The sequence below is a fragment of the Sceloporus occidentalis genome, unplaced genomic scaffold, assembly GCF_023333645.1.
Source record: "Sceloporus occidentalis isolate IW3139 unplaced genomic scaffold, rSceOcc1.0.p SCAF_51, whole genome shotgun sequence".
Taxonomy (NCBI): domain Eukaryota; kingdom Metazoa; phylum Chordata; class Lepidosauria; order Squamata; family Phrynosomatidae; genus Sceloporus; species Sceloporus occidentalis.
In genome coordinates, this window is record NW_028317031.1 from 1,872,758 (window position 1) to 1,895,506 (window position 22,749).

The following is a 22,749-nucleotide window of genomic DNA, read 5'->3' on the forward strand; positions in this document are numbered from 1 at the left end:
GGAGTCTTACCCAACAATAGACATATCGGTCACCGTGACAGAAGAAACCAGCGTGAGACAAACACAGGTAAACAATGAGGTGCAGAGACATAATGGAAAAGGACAGACATCGTGACGGCCCAGTGTTAATACGTGCCGTCTGTGGTAGTTATTGTCTGAATTCTGTATGTCCCAGTATGTGGGTGATTATTGTTATACTTTTGTTCTCCCTCATGTGTTACCCTGCCCAGGTGCCACATTCCCTGCCCACGAACTTTAACCCGGTATAGCCTGGACAGCATCAACCCCACCGGAGCGCCCCTTTCCTGGAGTTAACCCACAGGGGGCGAGGTACGGACCAGGGGTTGTTCGGAGAGGGAGCCACATACAGATTCCCGGTCGCTGGGACAGCCAGGAGAGCGGAGACAGCGGGCGCTGTTGTCAGACGCATGGCGGCTATCTTGCGGTCCGTCCCGGGGAAGCTTTGAACTGCTGCCGCTCAGAGTCCCTTCGACTAATCACATCGCTTTTTAAACAGAATATCCTCAGGACCCCGAGCTATCCATCAGTACCTCTGGATCGCCGCCGCTACTTCGGGATCACCTCGAAAACAACGCTTTAAGGTTGTACGGACATTGCGGGACTCGGTGGCCTAAGTGCGGCGCCAGACTGTCTGGGCAGGGCAGAAAGATGTGGACATGATTTATGGTCTTTTTCTCACCTAACCGATATATAAGCCCGTGTGTTTCCCAAATAAAGAGTCCTGGTAAGCCTCGGCGCTGTCCTTATCAGGGCGGTAGAGCACTGTATTGCTATACTTCTGAATACTACAGTGCCGCCCTGTGTAGCTCAGCTTCGGCTAGCCACAGCATACCCTTCTCTCTGCAATGCTGGTTCTGTCCGACGCTGAAGGGGTTGATCTCTGGTGTCCCGGAAGGAGGAAGCAACGATTGGCAGGAGTACCCAGTCGGGGTACAGGACGTTCCCGTCACAGATATTATAGATTATTCAACTACCCAGCACCAGCTTTTATTTTTTTAATTTTTTTTTATTTAAAGGAAAATGTGTGTTTTGCCAATGCATTGCTAAATATAACTTAAAATGCAGACACACTGAATCATTTTCATTACAATAACTTTAAAATGAGTCTAATAAGTGGGGAAATCAGCCATGGAGCCCAGTGAATACAGCAGTGATCATCTTAAATCTCAGGGTAAGACTTGGGCAACTACAGACCAGTAAGTCTTATGCCAGCAGTGGGGAGATTAATAACCACGCAAAAACGCTTGATAAATATCTGAATGGAAGATCAGACACAGCCGGGTTTACTGCAGGGAGATCTTGTCTAACCAAATGAACTTTGTCTAAATTTTTGTCTGGGTAACTGAAATATTAGACCAAGAAAGAGCTGTAGATACCACTTTCAGATTTCAGTAAAGCATTTGACTCTCTGACAAGTTAACTTAAAATACATGAAGTATAAGGCAATGGTTGAGTGATAGGTGGCAGAAGGTTGTAATTAATGGTGTATATTCAGAGAAACGTCTTGTTACTAGTGCGGTATCTCAGGGATCGGTACTGGATCCACACTTTTTAATATTTTTATTATCAATATAACAAAAAGGCCTCAAAAGGTAAGGAATGTGTTTTTGCAGATAATATAAAGGACAGCAACAGAGAAGGCACTCCTGGTGGAACAAGCCAAATGGAAGCTGCAGATTAATGTTGATAAATGTAAAATAATGCACTTGGGACGTAAAAATAAAAAATCAAAGACAGAATATAGCATTGGAGGCACCGTTCTATCACTGACCACAAATGAGAAGGACCAGGGGGTAATTACCAGGAAAGGCCAAGGCATCTTAATGTATATAGAAAAGAAGATGGCAGGGCTAATACAGTGAGGGAATTTAAACCTACAAGGGATAGACATAAAGCCATCCTGAATCCAAGACAAGACCAAGGACTGATTAGGGTCTGACTTTCTGCATTAGGAGACTAGGTGGGCTGAGTGGTTCTTATCTGCTGTCGAGTTCTATGTTTCATGATGTTACAAAAACTACTGCTCTCCATTCAATTTTAGACTAAACTATTATAAGTCCAGCAATAAGGTGACCACTGACATAATGTGCTCAGTGTACACTGTCCAGTTCTGTGAGCACACACTCACCATACAATGTGCACATTAAGGATCCACTCAGAATGCACATGCTCCCAAATGGCACGGCTACTCTGGGCACCCTGGTGGCTGTGTGTGGAACTGCATGAAATTCACACATGAAAGAGGTTCTTGTAGTGGGAGCAATTTGTTAAAATCCCTGCAATCAACAACCCCCCCCCCATCTCCTCTGATCACCATCTCCAAGTACATCAGCAGAATAATAAAACAAACTATATTACAGAAAACTGCCGCCTTATCAGTAACACTGATCTCAACTGTTAGTGCTGGGAACTAATGCTATTCTGCAGGTATATAGATCTATATTCCATTCAGTTATATATATCAGAGGGAACACGGAACCTGCATGGCCGGATGGTGACAGCTCCTATATAAGGTGGGATGTGCTCATTATACAAAGTACTTCACTCCTAGTACTGTCAGGAAGCCCCGGGCATTACTCACACCACTGAGCTCTACATGCGTCAAATCAGGTGTGTTTATTCGTCACAGCAGGTGACCGCCATGCCTCTGGCCATCGCATTATGTTCCCCCTACCTGACGCAGTCCCCACCCTCAATGGAACCACTGGGCACAAATACCCCAAGTCACCGGCCTTCTATTTGCCCCTCCCAAAAGCAACCTGGGGTAATTATCATCTCTCAATAATACCTGCCCAGCACCACTCCAAAACCCTACTGCGCGCTCAGCCGGGTCATGTAACCAGGCCAGGTAGAGCCACCCGCACCACAGAAATAAACATACATTTAACCGTGCTTTTAACCCAAGTTACAGCGGAACCCCAAGAATTCCCCACATCAGTTTCCTGGTGGGAACCCGCTCACCTATTTGACATGAACCCCAGCCTTCGGTTGCCAACATCACACTCTCCTCCCATATAGGACACGGTGCAGCGCACAACGGAACTGTCACATCAACCAATCAACGTCCGCAAAACTGTGGTACAAAAGCCAATCAAATGTTACGTCACGGCCGGAGCGAATAGAATCGGCCACATAGCCAACGCGATTCCTGCCAAGAGCCGTGAAAGATTCAACCTGAACTGCTAAAGCCAATAGGAGCGCACGACACAAATACCCGAGGCGTAAAACCAGCAGCCAATAAGAAAAAGAGAGGACGCGCTGACGTCTGTTATCCGCGCCAGAGGCAGTGGCAGCCATATTTAGTTGGGTAAAAGGAGATTTCCGAGTTTACATGCAAAATGATTTAAATGGTAAAACTAAACACTGTGGCGCTGGTGACTGACTCAAGAATATTGTAGGCTTATAAAGCTTCCAGAAATGGTATGAAATCCAGCCTGTTATATGGAGGATGACTTAATAATACAGCAGGAGATGCAAAATGAATCCATGCATCGATCAATAAAAGATTTGCTCAAATTGTGTTTTGCAAGCGTTGCTCTGCGCACCACCGTTACTTGGCTATTTCATTCATATCCCCCAACAGTTCAAATGGCCAAACAGGAAGACCTTTGTTCAAGGGGATGTGGTTATGGGGCGTGGCTATGGGCGGTGCTTCAGTATCACTTTTTAGGTGATTTTGTGATATAAGGTAGCCATAGAAACCCAGGAGATGAGTTAAAACCTTTATACGTTTGTGATATAGTCGTACTTATCTAAGTAAATGTATCCAGCATTATTTGTGCGCTGTATATTAAATTACATTTTCATCACACCAACCTAAAGGGCTTCTCAATGGAGTGCTTTTATGTAGTTTTATATAGTTTGACATGTTTTGCACATGTTTTTGAGCTGTGCACGGATTGGTTTTGACTTTTGTGCGTTTTTTTTAAATGAATGTCCTCCTTGCGGGGAAAATCCAACCCTCCTGGAGGCTCTTTGGGAGTGGGGCCCCGGAAGAAAATAATTGGGGCCACTGAACCTTTGAGGCTTTAGTTTAAAAAAAAAACTTTGATGCACAAGGTGTGGTTTGTAGCCCCCAAGACTTGGTCCTTCAGGGCTCCCATCACTTTGGTGGCACGAGGGGTTCTGCACTCGCTTGGATTTAATAAATACACTGAATTAGGACCCGTTTTTATTTTATTTATGGCTGTAGTGTAACCAAAGTATAGCAAATCACTCACCAAATCCGAACGTAGGTGCAGCCATCTCCACTGTCCCACCATACCGCGCACACACACTCCACAGGAAGAGTCTCCGCATCGCCAAATCACATCAAACGACTGCATTTCTGCCTACATCGCCCTTTATCAAACCTGATAAGAAGGTTAAATAAGGTTCGATAAAAAAACGGTGTAGGTCGTAATGTTTCCCATTTATCCCCACTATGACACAATAAATGCATGGAGCCGATCTGCTGCTGGAGATTTGATGCCATTTTGAGTGCATTGTCTGCCCCCCATATGAAGACACCAAAGCTGCTCAGTACTGGAGTGGGCAATATAAGGACCATAAAAAGGTGTCACAAGACATTTTTGGTATTGGAAATCAACAACCATCATAGAACCCTTCCCCCATCATTTAGAAAAACAGCTAATGGGGGTGCCTTATGACATCATGTTGTCAAAATGTATTGCCATGGGAAATAATAATAGGTGCAGCACCTAACTCTTCTCTTACATTTATCTGTAATGTATTTGTAAAGTGCATGTGATGTTTATTTCTGATAGAATCCGTTCAAGTTTTTTTCTACGTAGACGCCTCAAAGTTACAGGTTAGTGAAACAACCTTATCCCAAAATGCATCCTCCCAGCCGCAGAGCATTACCTTTATATATCTTCTTCTGTAGCGTCACTCACTTCAGCGTTCAAAACTACTAGTAGGCATAGTGACTACTGTAAAGTTTGGAGAAAGGATAATGGTCTGGGGCTGTTCTTCAGGGTTTGGGTGAAAGGTAACATTAATGATACAGCATACAAAGACATTTAAGACAATTGTATGCTCCCACATTTGTGGCATCAGGGGGGAAAACCCTTTCCTGTTCCAGCATTAGTGTGCCCCTGCGCACAAAGCAAGGTCCATAAAGACCTTTGGTTAGACAAGTTTGATGTGGAGGAGCTAGAGTGCCCTGCATAGAGCCCGGACCCGAACCCGAACACCTCTGGACGGGAACGCATGTTGCAAGCCAGTCCTTCTCATCAAACATCAGCATCTGATCTCACAAATGCTCTTTTGGCTGAATGGGCACACATTTCCACTCCCAAATCTTGAGGAACTCTCTCATAGAAGAGCGGTGGGTGGGAGAACCTCCATATTAATGCCCAATGGAATGTCCAACAAGCTCATATAGGTGGGATGGTTAGGTGTCCACAGACTTTTGGTCATATAGTGTTTTACTTCATTTGTTTTGGACTCCCAGCTGCACGTTTGCTTTCATGAACGTGGCCACCTGATGGCAGTATCAACCGATGGCTTAGAAGAGACAGAAAATTAGACATTATTTCATTTGACTGTACAATATATGTTCTCAATTATTATTTTAAGAACTTGGTAAAGCACTCCTCAACTCCAAACTTTTTGTTGGTTTGTCATTAATATACTGAGCCTGTGCACTTAGCTAGTTGAATTGTACTTCATTTAAATGATTTGTATTTTTCCCCAATATTCCCCTGGTCGGAAACACAAGCTCTTGCCATTGCCCTTATATGTAAGGGAAAAAAAAATAAAATATATATATACACACACAGTATATTACACACACACACGTATTTGGACAGTCTGTCAGTTAATATTTTGAGCCTAGAGTGAATCATTAGATTTCCTTTAACACACATTTAACCAAGAGGCACCATTTAGTATTGTTTTAATTTTTTAAAAAACAAAGATAGTGTCTGTTTCAGAGTCCAGCAACTGAGAACATGTCCACCATGAACTGTGTCCATGCTATGTCTGGTTAAGGTGGGTGCGTGTACAGGGTTAGAACATGTGCAAGTGTGTGTAGGGGCAGTGACAGTGTACAAGTAAAACGGTATGTGTCAGTATATAGTGTTATATATTATGTCAGTGTAGTGATATGAGCATGTGTGGTAGTGTACAATCCTAGACTGTGTAGGGTGTCTAATGTGCAGTGTTAGAATGATCTTGTGAGTGTGTATAGGGTGTATAGTGTTACACCATGCTGGTTGTTAGTGTATGGTGTTAACAGTGAATGTGTTTGTGGGGTGTCAGTATACAGTGTAAGACTGGGTGGAGTGTCCATGTACGGTGTGTGTTGGTGTACATTGTTCGAGTGTGTGTGTGTGTGTGTGTGTGTGTGTGTTGTATGAGCCAAGAAGGTGGTGCGCAGAGTGACATGCAGAAAGCATATCACTGAAGCTGTCCCAAGTAGGGAACAGAGCAATTATTTCCTGGGTGTTCTGTACCCTGCATTAGAAATAATTGCTCTGCACCCTACCCTGTATAGCTTCTTCATTGCTTGTTTTAAAAATATGGGGGGGGGAAACAGGGGGCACAAGCGAATATTCTTGCCTAGGGTGCCACTTGGTCTAGGACCGGCCCTCTACAAAGTTAATATGGATTAGAGCAGGATAAATGCTTTTGCCCATTTTCAAACAGCCTCCATGGCCAGTTATGACACTTACACGGTGACGTTTAGGTTGCAGCAGAGATTTATATCTAATTTTGGGTTCCCTACAAGAGTAATAAAAAAACATCTTGTTCTGGTGCGGATATCAAGATTAAACAAGATCGCCAACAACATCAGCAGCACTGTACTAAAACACAATCAGATAATTGTGTAGCGATGGACTTGAAAACTGGGTATAAACCACGACTTTCCTTAAAATAGCGTCATGCACGGGATTAAAAAAATCACACATAAAAGGCGTAAACCAGTAACTCGCTGCATGCTCGTCACATTTAGATGAAGATTCGCCTAGACGCAGAACCTGCCTGTATTGTAATTTTCACCAACGCTGGTACCCGGGAACCTGAAATCATTAATCCCAAGAAGCTGTAGAATGTCAGTTTTCGCGCCAATTCTTTTCTCCGCTTCATGGTTTCCAGCAAATAGCATTAGGTAAGGCATGTAGAATGCAGCTGCTTTTCAGGCTCCTCTGAAATGTTTAGGTTTTGACATGAGTTATGGGACCGAGTAGAAGACATGAGTTGTGTAAGATTTAAACTACATTACTAGTACGGTTAGTTATAAAAACAGACTGTTCAAACAGCGGTTCCTGTCGGGTCGGCAGGTTTTCCCATGTGAGGATGTAAGCGAACGCTTTTGATCTCTCCACAGATAGCAGATTGTGCGGTTTTTGGAACGGACATTGGTTGATTCCTCTGGGTTTTCAGGCAAAATAGTGGAGAAATGTTTAAAATAAAAACACTAGAAGCCAAAATAAAAATAAATTAAATAGTACATAAAAATGTTTTTTTTTTTTTTTTTTCAGAAAAATAGGTATTAACCAGTATGTTAACTGGATTAGGTAGTTTAAACAAAATACAGACTACATTATAATGTTAACATTTTATTTTCAGTAGGAAAGCGTGACCTTGGGACAGTGTAACAAACGCACATTTGTCAAAGTGCTCACACACAAGTACGAGAAAGGAAAAAAATAGGAGAAATGCACATCCCTGGTACAGATCATAATGCAGATTCTCCCAATGCAGCCAGGGGCCACATTAACCCTTTCAACCGGCTTTACAAAATCACCAGCAGAGAAAGGGCTTTAAATAACAAACCAGTGTGCTTTTTTTGGCCCCATCCTCCCTCTTTATTTGGCAAAGGACATTTAATAAATCGTAATAATGAACCTCAATGTCACGAGAAGATAACTAGTGACATGTTCAGGACTGAATAAAGTCTCAATGCCTTTTTCGCCCCAGTGTCATTGACATTACAGTCACAGTAAGCAGTTTGACTTTTTAAAAAGCTTTAAAAACAAAACACTGATGCATCATTTTCTGCCAAAAGCGAAGAAAGATCATCCATTGTGTTACGACCCCCCACATTTGACCGGTGAAGGCACTAGCATTAACCCGGCAATCAGCGAGCAGACTCAATGCTTTCCGGCATGGTCACTGCCTGCTCTAACACTCAATGGAAATGATATCCGAAAATACTAAAGGAGTCATCTCTAACGTAATATTTTTCTTTTTCTTGACGGTTTCTGGTGGTACAATGCATTTCACATGGATACGGCTAAGGAAAGCAGGCATCTTGATTTTTTATAGGGCTTTAACAAGGCAGCTATTATGGTTAATTAGGTCCAATGTAATGTAAAGATAGATAATATTACTTAAATCTTAGTTAATTCAATGCCCTATACATAATAACTACTTTCTAGATTTCTAACCGAGTTCCACTACCTATCTGGCAGTCAACGGTAAAAGCAAAATCCCTGCTCCCTGTATCCTTAATAAGTTGACTGCGTTCCTACATAGTCCCTGCATCACATAGCAAAACTGGGAATGGCAGAAGAGAAGACGTTTCTTAGAATGTAGGAATATGTGATGCATATATTTATACAGAAGGTCCCCAAACAGCGGCATCAAGTTATCCGAGTCTCTGGTGTATGCTACTGTTGGGCATTACTAATAACCAATGCAACTACAACTTCCATTATATTTGGGTCTCCTAGCCCAAATCTGGCTGAGGATGTTGGGTTTTGTTATCCACATACTGGCGGATCCTAATACACAGTAGAATTGTAGGCAAGATCCAGTGACAGATGCTCAGGCCATGGGTGGATAAGGTAATGTGTATTGTGGTTTTTTTGTTCTTCCCCAATACAAATTTTGTTAGAAAAATGGCTGGCCAGGACAGGTACCCGGGTAGCTGTCCAGTCCATAAAGAAGGCTAGGGGGGGGGGCAGGGTGGATTAAGAGGGTGTGAATATCTTGTAAAAATAGAGGAAGACAGATGATATTTGCTTCATATGCTTCCAAAAACTGTTCAGGTCATGTACACAGTAACTTAAACCAGCACAAATACTAATGTTTGCAGAAAAGTAGTATGCTTGGAGTCCCAGGATAATTAAAATGTGCACCAACCGTATACAGGTGGCCAGCGGCTACCATTCCGCTTACCGTAAAACTTACGTTACCTGCACAGGAAAGAGAAACTAAAAACAAACATTAAATAACTGTCCACGGCAGTGAGTGACACTCGCTCCAGGTTAATCAGGGTGGAGGAGACACCTATTTGTGAAACGATTACCTGTATGTGACTAGTATGTACATTAAATAATATCAATAATCAATGGTTTTATACATAAGGTGATGTGTAAACTATACATTTAGCTTATACAGTGCTGAATGCTCAGAACACTTCAGAGGTGGATGTTTTTCGGGTGGGTATGGGAGTGAAATAATAATTTGGGATTTATACTGCATTATACATCCCCGTAGCTTGCATGGGCCGCATTGCCTTGGGTCTGGATAAGCCCAGATTGGCCTCTTGTATGTCTTCTACATGTGGCACGGAGGTTGTGCTGTATCTTCCCAGCCATGCAAGGTGAGCCATGATGTGCAATCTGAGAGCAGACCTAACGTGCCACTCACTCAGTCCCCTGTCTAATTGTACACAAACAGCATCAAAAAGAACAATAGCTGTCTTAAATGAACAGTGTATATGAAATTATATATAATTCGTAAGGAAATGCTAATATTACATATCCATCTCCAACAAGAGTATTCTAGATGTTGAAGTCGCCTAAGTGGCAGAGCTGTCAGTGATGTCGATGAAGGCCCCACAGGCCTGAAATGTAACGCAGTTCTACCTGCAGTGACGTTAATAATGTAACAGAGGAGGCCTTCAGGACTCTCACATCATCTCAGACAGGCTGGCTAAAGAGACACAGCTGCTGGCTAATATTACCTGTCTTTATTCCCCGAGACCTACACTGCCATTTTATTAAAATTCTCTCGGCTCCGGAGAGATATTGGGAAACATCTCTGCTGATTCAAAGGCAAAAACCTAATTCATTAAAAATAAAGTGAACTCGCCTTTTGGTTAGAATAAGTTAGAAAAAGTAAACAAAACTAAAACAATTCATAAAAAGTGGGAATTTTCTGTGTATGTAGCAATGGGTGACACAGATACCGTCTCAAATATTCCTACAGAAGAGACCAAATCCCCAGCCGCCGTAACAAGCACGTGTTTGTAGCTTTCAGGAGGACACAACATGCCCTCGCACCAGTACGATACACCTTCCAGAGACCTCTCCGCATCAGTAGTTTCCAGCCTTCTCTGGCTCTATCTTTTGAATCGGATTTCCAACAAATGCTTCAGTGAACATAACCCTCAACCAACACCTCCCGAAACGTCACACAACCCTAAACTAGAATACTAGCGTTTATCCTACAGTAACACTGTCCTTCCTAGAATGTTTTTCCTGTTTTCCCCAGAGAAAACCTTTTTTTTTTGTATAAAAAAAAAATCCCACGACCCATCGGTTTCCTTCCCCAAATCAGTGAGTTTGACAGTTAATAAAAGTTAAAAACAAAACACAACTCAAATCACAAAGGCGTGCGTAACACCCGTGTGAACGCACTCGCTCGCACACGCAGTATTTGGTGTCACAGTTCAAGACGCACAGTTTCTTTTAAAGTTTGTCTTTAAGGCAGTGGTTTGCACAGATTGGTTCAGTGAACGCTGTCAGAAAAAAAATATGCGTATATATATATAAATATATACATAAGCAAACTCAAGATGAGGTCCATGGCTGATCCTGTCCACGTCTGCAGGTCTTTTGCCCCCACTAGGGGTTATTAACGGATATGGTCGGGCACAGGCACTTGCCTTGTATTTCCGGCTGTCAGTCTGTTTTGTTCATAGCTCTAAGGTGCTGTTGCCAAGAAAAAGGATGTGGAGTCCTGCGGACGTATGGCTCAAAGCTTCAAGACAACTGCAGCTCTTTGTCATAAAGTATGTTTCTTGGTAGATTCCACAATCCTAAATCACTGTCTATATTCGTGCCGCATCACTCAAAGGTCATCAGATTGGCAGGAGCCTGTATAGGAACCAAGAGAAACATATTGTAAACAATTACAAAACTGTATACAGCTGGCGGACCTCGAAGCAGAACAATCACTTCTGATGCCCAGTCTGGCCCCGCACCAGACCCACCAAAACTTCAGGTGAAAACATTTGTCCCCAGAGAAATATACAGGAACCCTGCTTGCAAAGTTTTATCCTGATCAAATATTTGCTTACAATGCTTGTCCTGGAGAGTTGCAATGAGTTTTATTTACAAAGTTAAGCTCACTAATTTAGTGAAGATATTTTTAATCACCAACCCGCTATATACAATGTCAGAGACTAAGCCAAGTCACTGATTCTCACTGTGTCTGGAAGGTCAAAATTGGTTTAATACTTCTTTCATATTAATAGATTTATATGCTTCCCTGTCCTAACTATAAAGACAAGAATCAGTCAAGAAATACACAGCGATACCATACTGTGGCCTTGAGATATCAGCACCCCATATGTAAGTGTGTCCTCTGCTTACCTGTTGTCTGTTGCTTTGGCAGGCAGAGCTAAGGTGTTTGAACCACAGCATGGCATTCACACGATTACCGGCCTGGAACTTGTAAGAGTTTCCTACAATGTGGCGAAAAAATTCACATAAAATCACATGAAGTAAAATACTGGAAAATGCACAAAAAAAACACCATCAATAAAGTATAGTATGCAAAGCTAGCTTCCCCGTTTCATATACCGTTATAAGGATTACAATATGCTCTTTCCAGATCATTTTCCATTCCGAATTAATTCCACACCTTTATCCTCCACATCACAGCCAGTGAGCGCAGGGATATTTTTCCCTTATCTCAGGTAAAGATATTTGACAATCGGTGTCCGTTCTCCATAAGGCAGTAAAGGTGACCACGTACAGCACCATTTTTTTTTTAGCACTGCACAAAATGCTGCCCATATCTTGCGACGATCAGCCCATATCTTGCGATGCTCTGCCCATATCAACACACTACATCTGTTTTGGGCTACATGCTCATTCTCACACACCTACCCAAAGTACTCTACATTATTTTAGCATCTCAGACAGAAGAATCATGGGGTTCAAATCTATCCACATGGCAAAATTAGAGAGCCCACACACCTAGATGCTATACCCAGAATAATCAATTAGCTGCAGTTCTGTCTGTACACAATGTCAGGACAAACAGATACGAATTCTAACAATTATGTCCCAGATCCAGTCTGGAGAGGAAATACTGGCAAATGACCGAGAATGATGGCTGGAGCCAGAAAACTTGATGTTCTCGGTTTATCCTTAAAAGAGTTCACTTACCTTTCTCAGAGTCTGTTAACAGAAAAAGATCAGGATGTTCCGGATCATCAGCCATCATCACCATCCAGCCCAAAACACAAACATTTTTTGTAGATGTGGACTTGAACTAGAAAGTAAGAATAAATACATTAAAAACAAATACATAATCTAACATAACCAAAATGCCCAAACAGGGGGAAAGGCATATTTTTAAACGCCATGAACCGATACCATTCGAACCTTCGGATATGGTCTGAATTTTTCCAGTCTAATGCAAAGCTAAAACAGTAACAGGAAAAACAAACAAAAGCCCCCAAAAACTATCTAGCTCCATGATTTGTCAATTAACGATTTTGTTCATAGATAGTCTTACAATTTGTTGCCAGGTCAAAGCACAACATGTCTTCACAGTCCTAAACGGATTGTGGAGTTTGTTTGCTTTAATCATCCCTTTCTTTAAACAATTCCACTCATTCCGTACTCTGCCGTATGAAGTACAGAGCATTTCCATGTGATATATATTGTCTTTATTAACAACAGACTAGAAAGCCTCCCACAGCATAAGCAGTAACTTGATTAGAGTGTAAGGGAGCCAGTATCCGCCGCTTGGCCAACAAAGAGGTTTAAAGCAGAACCAAACTGTATGGAAGGACTCCAGACACGCTTTATAACGTTGTAGCTCGTCACATAAGCAAATTATTGTTAAAATAAATAGGATGCTGCATAACAAATTTAATAACTTCAAAAGAAGAAACGTCTCTAACAAGTTTAACAAGTATCCGGCCGTTGTAATTGTCGCCAATGACATTAGTGTACATTGCATCCTACAAGGTTTGATTTGTTCATCAATGTGTATAAAGAGTGGAACAAACCTCACCAAGCACCAGAGGTGTACCTGGAGTATTTGGCACCTAGGGCAGATCCTATATTTGGCACCCCCACACTTTACAAAATTCGTGCAATAAATATTCTTGCAAACTTTAAATGTTTTGTGGGTGTTTTTACATTTTAAACTGCTTTATCCCAACATTTCTCCTCTTTGGTGATCTAGTGGGGTATTTTCACAAGGAGACACACAATGACACTCTAGCTGCGCCACTGCTTATACCACTTACCTCCAGGAGTGCCGTGTGCAGACTGATTTCGCATTCAGGAAGTGGATGTGATGTAATTTCCTGTCCGCTGGATCAGTCAGACACAGTGTGCAGGGAGAGTGTGAGCGTTCATCTTACGGAATGATCTTTGCACTCTAAAGCCACTAGGTGCGGCTAATATCTGCAGCTAGCGGCACAGAAAAGGGGCAGACAAACGGCTAGAGGTCTGTCCCAGAGTGGCAATCCCCTGATGATTGGCACCCAGGACAGACCTCCTCCCATGCCCAGGACATCATTACCCAGCAATCCCCAGTGCCATAATAATGGCATGCTAAGATCAAAGACGTACAAGGGTGGTAAGGCTGTATCAAATACAGCGTAAATATATATTGTAGCGTGAATGAAAATAATCGCCATTCTGCACAATGCACTTTTCATTTCAGTATTTCAGTTTGCATTACAGTTCCAGAGTGTTCCCCAATCTTACATGTTTCCTCTCTGTGGCCTTCAGGGATTTTGCGGCGTAGTAGATCAGCTGTGTACCACACAGTACGGCCCAATACTTGCTCCAAGACGCAACCTGCACACACGTGACACAGACATGTTACATACAGCTAACCGTGGAGGACACAATCAGAAACAATTACATGCATAGCATGGAGGAGAGAGGGGATGTGATAGAAACAAATACCGTATTGGCTCGGATATAGGCCGCCCCCGTGTATAGGCCGCACCGTAAAATTTTGGTGCTTTTTTAAAGAAAAAGTTTTTTAATAGACATGCTGCCACTCTGTCCTCCCCCCTTGAGATATGCTGCCACTCTACGCGTATACAACTCCCGGTGCTGGCACTCAGGGGGCAGAGGTAAAACGCATCGTGCAGACGTTCACTGGCTGCGGCGATGCGCGTAAACAACCTCCGCTGCCGGCACGTCTGCACAATGGGCTTTAACAATCTCCCGTGCCGGGACTCCCCTCGTGGAAAGTGCTGGCAGGGGAGGCTGTCTCAGTGTATCAGAGAGTAGGATACGGGGCCCCTGCACCGCTGCGGGGGATCTGTATCCTAACCCTGCTGCCTGCCCGGCGCCCGGAAACTGCATGTCCCGGGCGTCGGGCGCTAGACCCCGAATATAGGCCGCACCCCCACTTTAAAGACTTAAAGTGGGGGAAAAAGTGCAGCCTATATTCGGGCCAATACGGTACATAAAGGGAAACAACAAAATGCAAGATGAAGTATATTTCAAAAGCAGGAACTTTGAGACAATAGGGCAAACAAAGGACCAAATAAGGTTTGAGGTTTATAAAGATGCAAAGAACAAAATTTGGCCAAATGGTCCTTATCTGACATCAAATTGTATGTTGCTACGTCAATAAACCTACAATTTATACTCATAGTTTGTTATCAATACATGATGTGACAATCTTGAGTACTGAACTACTGTTTCTATTGGTTGAAGTAATGCTGCGAGATAGTGGGAAATAAATTGCGTGTTGTGTAACCAGGGTAGCAGATTACCCATAGAGCCGAAACATTGGGGGACCCCCCGTGGAACAGCTCTCCCATCTCTGCTTATTTTTCTGTTTATTTTATTTTTTGGTATTTTTTTTATTTAGAACTTGTGTTTTCTTTTTGGATTTAATATTTTTGGATTAAATATATTTTATTTCAATGACTTGTTTGTTTTGTGTACCTCCTTACTTTTGTTATTCACCTGGGTAGCTTCCCGAGTATTATATTTTGGAAGCTCATGGTCCCTACAGTAATCCTAAATACGGAATTAAACATCAGCTTCAGTACATGGAGCAGGAAGGTCTGATTTCTTGCCAAGTTAACACAATTGCCGTGTTATGTTATATGGTCCTCAGGCGAGAACTTTTGTTTTGTGCCAAGACTCCTTAAAGAGTGGCAGGAAAATGAGAAGAAAAATGCATCGCATACAATGCAGAATATGGGGCCGTGCTGTAAAATAAAACAATTTTTTTTCAGAATTTAAACAGCTGCAAAATGAAATCATTTCAACAAAATGTATAAATGGTGAAGAAAGCGTGCGGAGATAATTAAAATTGTTCTGCAATTTGCCATCGACAATAAGGCTGGAAATGAGGTTTGTGCAAAGAAATCTTACTGTTGGCTTCTTTCCTTCTTTAAGTAACGTTTTCCGGCGCAGCACCCCTTGTATAGTCACCGCTCCGGGATATAAATGCACGGCCAGCTCTGTAGAGTCCGCAGAACTGCAGGAGAGAATCAAGTTAGCATTTATAGGAAGCCATCAGCTCCAAAGTATCGCTGGAATAAAGATGTAAAAAGTCTTAGAAGGACAGCAATCAGGGAACGGCTATACGGTGGTCTTTATTTTTTAGCACAAGCAGAGTGTAGTTAATGTCAGGCATTCACCCGGGACACAAATCAAACTAAAAGCATCTCTGACGGGTTCGTCACAGGCAGCACTTCAGCCAAGGGGAAAGATCCCAAGTACTTTCCTAAACAAAAAGCCATTTTAATTGCCATGACGCACACACAAGACCAAATTAATGCGAGATCAGAAGCAGAGCGATAGGTCACGTGACAGCACCGCAGGAAAGAGACCGCTTCTAATGACGTGATTAGGTCGGCTTTGGAACTATGGACAATGCAATAAAAGGTGGCTTCTAGCATTTAGGTACAAGAATTTGCAATGACCTGCACCAATGGCCCTCATCTGCCCATATATATTATATTTCAACCCTAGAGGAGTCTTTCATGGAGCCAACTGAATCCACAGATCTTCTTCCATTGTAGCATTTTGTCTTTTGGACTGCAGAAGTCCTATTTAAGTGAACTTTTCTGCCCATGAAAAAGGCAGGCGTTGCCATATTAAACATTGTTTGGTCAGATTTCTAGTCTAGTTTGCTGAAAAATCTGCTTCCTTTACACTGTAATATATTGTGAAAGAATATCCCCGGGGAGATCAAAGAAGAATAACGGTTAATACTTCCATGATAGACACCAATTAATTCTTGCACAATGACCTAGTGCTGTGTGCAAGAATGGAAAATCTTAGCTCATCTGAACTAGTAATAAGTAGTACACATGACTAGGAATCCCAAAATTAAAAAGCATTAATTTGGTCATATTCTTTTAGACAAAACAATGATTTCCTATATTTCAGTTATTATTGGAGAATTTTATGGGGCTTCAGTTTCCATTAAGATGCCTACCAGGCCTTATACCATACAGCTAATACAGTTACTGTAAAGGTGCTTATTGGGTTTTTAATATTTCACATATGAGTGATGGCACAAGGGATCAGTCTTAAGGAGGCATCTCACACATCCGAGCGGGTAAATTAAAAAGCAATGAGATGTGCATAGCTTCTTCAGTATTCCAATACTAAATATTATGTGCAGGCAATAAAAGTAGGATCTTTTATCACGATTGCTGGCGCACATAATTCCAGGAATCCGGTTCGGTGTTCTGTCATGTGACCCAGGGCTACAACTGCTTCACAAACAGACGGAAAAACACAAGGGAAAAATCCAAACAGAAACGGAATATGCAGTCAAAACCACCGTTAAGAACAGATTTATTTTAGTTTGTTATCAAAAACGTTGGTAGTGAGGACGTTAATCAAGCGCGGGCTGGAGACATTTCTACAGACTTGCCTGGAACTGCGCAGCTGAACGCAGCTCCGAGTTAAAGATGACATTCTGAGCCTGCGTATAGAATGCAAAACACGAGGGGTCCTACAAAGGAACGGAGCATAGACATCTCAAGAAGTTACCTTTAACTTCCTATTCCGCAAGCTCCAAACACATAAAATACACAAACTTTGCCGGGCGCGTGGTAACTGGGTGACCAAACCAGATATGTCTGCACTCAGTGACCATAATCACAGCAGAGGTTTAGGATGTCTTAAACTAAAATATAATCAAACAATTCTATATCACTGCTCGTATACCAAGCATTCTTCAGAGGCTCTTCACGGTGGTCTCATCTACTTGTGACGTTGACCATGCTCCACTCTCTTCCTCCTAAGTCATGCCCATTTACGCCATTCAACAGTAAGGGAGATGCTACTAACGCTACATTTAGTTACAAAAGTGTTGAATCCAGCAGAGTAGGTGGAACAGCACCTTTATTTTGCACACTCCACTTGGTACGAGACTGAACACGGGTTATGGGAGGTTGAACATGGTGGGCTTTAACAGTTGTTTTTACAATACAACACCAGGAGTTTCAGCCTTGTGATCAGAAGATCCGATACTTACCAGCCACGGAGTATTTATCATGGCAAGAAGGAAGATGCCCAACACTGGCCAGTCGACATATAAAAATAGGCTATTACCAACACCTACCATACCCGCGGCCATTGTTTGACGACGAAGACCGACAGTAGCAAAACTATACATTACACCAATCACTCGGCAACTGTTAACACTTCAAAAGTTCCACCTGGCGGTGCAATATAAAGGGCTAAAAAAAAATAATAAGTTCCACGGTATTCCGTTTGAAATAAAATAAAGCATTCCGCAACAGGTCACACTTTGAATCTACTTTTCACCATTACGTGAATATAAAAACTCAGTCCTCATCATGTTCCTATTTAAATCACTTAACATCCATAAAAGTCACGTAATTCACTTCCAATGTGCAAACGGCAGATTCAAAGGTGGGAAAAAAAACACTGGAGATTCTGCAGGCACCGAAATGAAAAAAGGGTCACCCAAAGCAGGAGGAAAGCTCTGAATCTATAGCCAGCACCCGAAAGAGGACAGTAACCAATGCCTGTGCCACACCCCACCACCGCAGCAACATACTTATACCTGCTGGCCTGCACCGGCCCTCGGTATCCATTCCATGCCCCTCTTGTCATCGGACCCAGAGAATGGTATAGTCTGTTCCTGTAGGATTCCATTACAGATTGGAACGGTTACATGCGGGCAGACAGCCATGTGCAAGCGCTCAGAAGGAGTTTGAGATGTTAGAGAATACATCATGTCTAATGGATTTCAGGCCCTCTTATTTCCTAAAAGCAGAACTCTACATTTAACTATTTTATCATTTTGTTTTTGTTTTTTTAAGAACAAAATCAAGTTAAATGTCATGATATTTTAGTTAAGAAAAAGTTCCTTCTCTAAGTGCTTGTGTATATGAATAGACTTTGGCACCTCAACAGATGTTACGTACCCTACTTTCTTGTTAAATATTACTATAATTTAACTCGCAACAATTATAGCAGAAAAAGTTTTAAAAAAAAATGCGCTTATTTTAGGCGTTTTTTGCTTTACTGAGATAACGTCTCGCAAATTACCTTTTTGAAAAAAATGCAGTCTATAATATCTACAAACTGCATGAATAAGTCTACACAGGACTACGGGACATATTGAAAAGTAGAAAATAAAAATTAACGTCATACACACTAAAGGATCATAAGCATCAGCTTAATTATTTATACATGCTTGTGCAAGATAAGAATTTTGGTCTGGGAAAATGAAAAAGTGTCCCCAAAAATAAAAAATGAACATACTAACAAATAAGAAAGGTTGAGCGTAACATTAGAATAATCTTATTCCTTACCGCAACAGTATTGCACATTGATTCCTTTAAAAATTACCTTTCAAGCTAATTTTTTCTTTACTATTTTTACCATTTGAGATTATTATTTAAAATAATATATTTAATGTATCTAGTTAGCTTTCTCGCTTTAGAATTGGTGTTCTTGCAAAAAACAATCTTTATAGCTTGTTCTTGACTGGCATAGAGATGAGTGAGATCTTTGGGTACATATATGCAGCCCCCCCCATAGTAATTACATCCTAAAGGCTTCCTGTGCTATTTGTACTGTAGTTGATGAACAAAACATGAAATATTAAATTGCTGAGAAGAATCTCTGTAACCAAGCATAAGTATGTATCATATTTCATCCGATACAAGAAAGTAATGAAGTGCAAGGATGAAGAAACTGCAATCGTGATTTCTGTAATTAGAAATTACATTCGACACGGCGCTTTCATCTCTTAGCCAGACCCGGTAATCAGACGTCAGGCTGTCTTGAAGTGGGTAAAGCCTACCTGCGGATGAAAAGGCGGCGTGTTGATCAGAAAGCTTACCTTTCAAAAGCTGGCCATGACATGTCTTCACTGAGCTCTGACCCATCACTGCTCCCTGAAAGCAAACAAAGAAAACAACAAAAAAAGTTAAGGACCTGGGAACAGGACAAGACACATATATTACACGCATAATGTCTGTTTACGTACTTATGTACATTCCAGGAGCATTAGCTCTGCACAACCTGTATGAATATGTGACATGTCTTAAAAAAAGCATGAACGTGAAGAGTTTTAAAATCATTACTAGTGAAATTTAAAAGGCTGAAGAGAACAGATGTTTTTACCAGAATGTTGTCATGCAACTTTTCTAGCAAATGTTTTCTTATAGTTTCTAAACCATCCCTCAACATGGGACAAAAAACCCATGTTATTAAAAACAAAACACCTAAAAAAATTATACCAGGACATAAACGTCTATTAGGACATTGCTTAGACCTTTAGTTTTTAATATATTGCAATAGCACTTTAGTGAATGAGTTGGCTGTCCTCAGCGTGCTCCTGATCTCCAGATTGGTGTTAATTCACTAAATAAAGAGTAGTAGCAAGATGAACAATTTTGTCCAAGGTCTAAATTGTTGCTTCAAAATAAATAGCTAACTAAGACAAGATAATGTTTCAACTTCGGTTACTGAATAAAGCCCCTTTAGAGCCAGCATATGTTGCTGTTAATTAAATCTTCCAACTTTAAGGGGCAGAGAGAAGAGACACATTAGCCACAGCTAGGATTAATCCCTTCTCTGCAATACGTGCCAACGACACATCATACTAAATGATTCCCTGGCAGCATTGCAAACCAAGTAAGAGACCTATAAAGTGAACCCGACAATTGGCAAAAATGTAAGTTTTCCAGGAAAAACTGTTCTGGGCGATTTTCAAGTAGGGTAATGCCTGAGTTTTCCCTAGCTTTTAAGAAAAAAATACATTTTGCATTGTTAAGAGGTGAGAAAAAACACCTCGGGTAAAAGTAAAATGGACTTAGAGAACAACAGAATGCTTGTGGTTGTGTCCCTAACAAATGTTCCAAGTCTCTGGCTGTAAGGGTTAAAGAACGGTACACATTCATTTCGCTGGCCTTGAAGTTGATTTCATTTTACAATTCAATTTAAAAAAAAAAAAAAGGATCCTCAAGTGGGATTTAGCTTTTCCTCAGCAATTCCTAGACATTATTTTACACAGACATTTTCCAGGATCAGTTTAAAAAATCTGGTATATATCCTCCACTACCAATGCTTATCGAGAAGGTGTTTTGTTTGCCAACATAAGGCAATTTGGTCTGTCCAAAAACAATCCCAGCCACAGGCCTCCGGTAACCATAATGGAGTCGTAATGGTCACAGGCACTAGCTTTGTGAAATGCAAAGGGAGTAACAACGTTCTGCACTCCAGCCCCTCAGTAGATCCACCTCTCAAATTGTTCTTACAATTATCTTAAGTGCCAATATATGTGTTCCTTATACTTGTTACCTATGGATATTCCGCTGGAAAGAGTAGAGCTTTCTGCCTGCCCTCGTGAAGGTGTGTGGGGCTCCATAACACTGTCGTCTAGAAGATGCCGGGGTCCAGCATTGGGGAAGGTGGCACTTTTAAACTCTACTGTATTCATTTTATGGATGAAGCTAAAAAATAAATAAAATAGATACCACACAGTTAGCTATAAGAGACCAGCAAGTTTTACAATACCCTAACTTAATAGTGCATTGGGGCATCATAATACCTGTCCATTCATAAAAAAGGTAACACTAGTCTGATACTACTGTAGAGCAAAGTCTGTTAAAATATCTTTTAATTTAGAAATTTATAAAGCTACTGTAAACTATACCACTATACCACGTGTGTCCATCACTGGGAAGAAGAAACGGTCAGTGATTTAGGTTACTTATGACAATTACTATACAACATTCCCAAATGATATGGAAGGTGTAAATTTGAGCATTATTATTTGCTGTGGCCAGACTAACTTTGGAAGAGAACTGGTATTCTCAAGCATGTTTTAGCTTTAAAAACAATGAACGAGACTTATCAGCTATATAACACTCAAAGGTTCTGAAGGAGTACTGACTTGTATCCCAGACTATGACACTTGCGGTGTCCGTGTGGGATCAGGTTCCGTGGAGAAGGTGGTGTTGGTGGCAGTAATACTCCTTCCACTGGAATGGTTTTTCTGGAACTTTGAGGTGAGGCTCCTACCTCTGGACCTGGACCTAGGAAAACCGAAATGTGAACAGGACATTTTCATTACATAACTGAGCGTGCATTGACCTAGACAAACAATGTTAAAAATAGTCCTCAGAAGCATACTAGGAGATGGGGAATCAAAGAGGTAGCATTCAAACGAGTCCACCGAATTAAAGAACAGGCCTTTAAATTATATCTCGTACGCCTTAATAGAAAATAATTTTGTCTCAGATAAGATATGAAAGGTCTTACCTTCTAAGTCTTCCTTAGAAGGAGCAGAACGGGGAGTGCTGGTTCCAGGTTCTATTTTTAAAGATAATCTGTGTTAAAAGAATAAAGTTGAGAAATTCAATGTATTTTAAGGACTCATTTTTTGTCTAAATCTTGTGGCTCATCGTGTCTAAATTTGACAGCAGTACGATGGGTGCCAAAATACGTAGATGAACAATCACTATTATAAAATAAAGCATTTTATGGCACATACATAATTTCATATAAACTTAATTTGTATTGATTGATTATTAAGCAGCTTTTATTTGACTTCAACCACGGCTTCTCAAGACCGGATGAAGCCATTAAGATACAGCAGGTGAAAGCTGAAGTAGTCACCAGGGGACCAAGATAACAAGTGTTGCAGAAATACACCTTATTTATCCTATTCCTGTTTGTGCTGAAGGATACACTTTAAAGCACTCTTATCTGACACAGAACAGGCTGCCCTCATCCTCTACGATCAGGGGCAGGGAGATCGTTTGATCTAACGCATGCCATGCAAGGCATTTAGCTGTGTGATGTGTTAAGGGGGATTCTGCAAAACCACTCAGCCATTACATGCGTTAAAGTTGCATATGGCAGCTGGCGTGTCCATTTGAACGGTTCTGTGAATGAGCTGGCATAGTGATTCCATTGTTAAAGATCATTGCTTCCATACAGTGGGAGGCACAGGGATCATGGCAACAGAACAGTCCAACAGCCCTTTAGGAACACGGGCAAGTGTTAAACATTTTATTCCCCCCCCCCGATTATAATACCACACTGT

The 22,749-nt window shown here is 41.4% G+C and overlaps 1 protein-coding gene across 1 annotated transcript in view; it reads right to left on the reverse strand.

The window, feature by feature from the left end:
• Window positions 1–11,045: 11,045 nt before the first annotated feature.
• The window catches only part of LOC149288421 (ras-specific guanine nucleotide-releasing factor RalGPS2-like), a 43,422-nt gene continuing 31,718 nt past the window's right edge, over window positions 11,046–22,749 (reverse strand). Inside the window, exons 10-19 of the mRNA XM_089491601.1 lie at window positions 21,963–22,030; window positions 21,595–21,730; window positions 21,000–21,151; window positions 19,537–19,591; window positions 18,250–18,327; window positions 15,573–15,678; window positions 13,935–14,027; window positions 12,375–12,480; window positions 11,574–11,665; window positions 11,046–11,075 (exon numbers count right to left, since the gene is read on the reverse strand). Of these exons, the coding sequence (XP_089347727.1) occupies window positions 11,046–11,075; window positions 11,574–11,665; window positions 12,375–12,480; window positions 13,935–14,027; window positions 15,573–15,678; window positions 18,250–18,327; window positions 19,537–19,591; window positions 21,000–21,151; window positions 21,595–21,730; window positions 21,963–22,030 (916 nt within the window). The remainder of the gene's footprint in view (window positions 11,076–11,573; window positions 11,666–12,374; window positions 12,481–13,934; window positions 14,028–15,572; window positions 15,679–18,249; window positions 18,328–19,536; window positions 19,592–20,999; window positions 21,152–21,594; window positions 21,731–21,962; window positions 22,031–22,749) is intronic.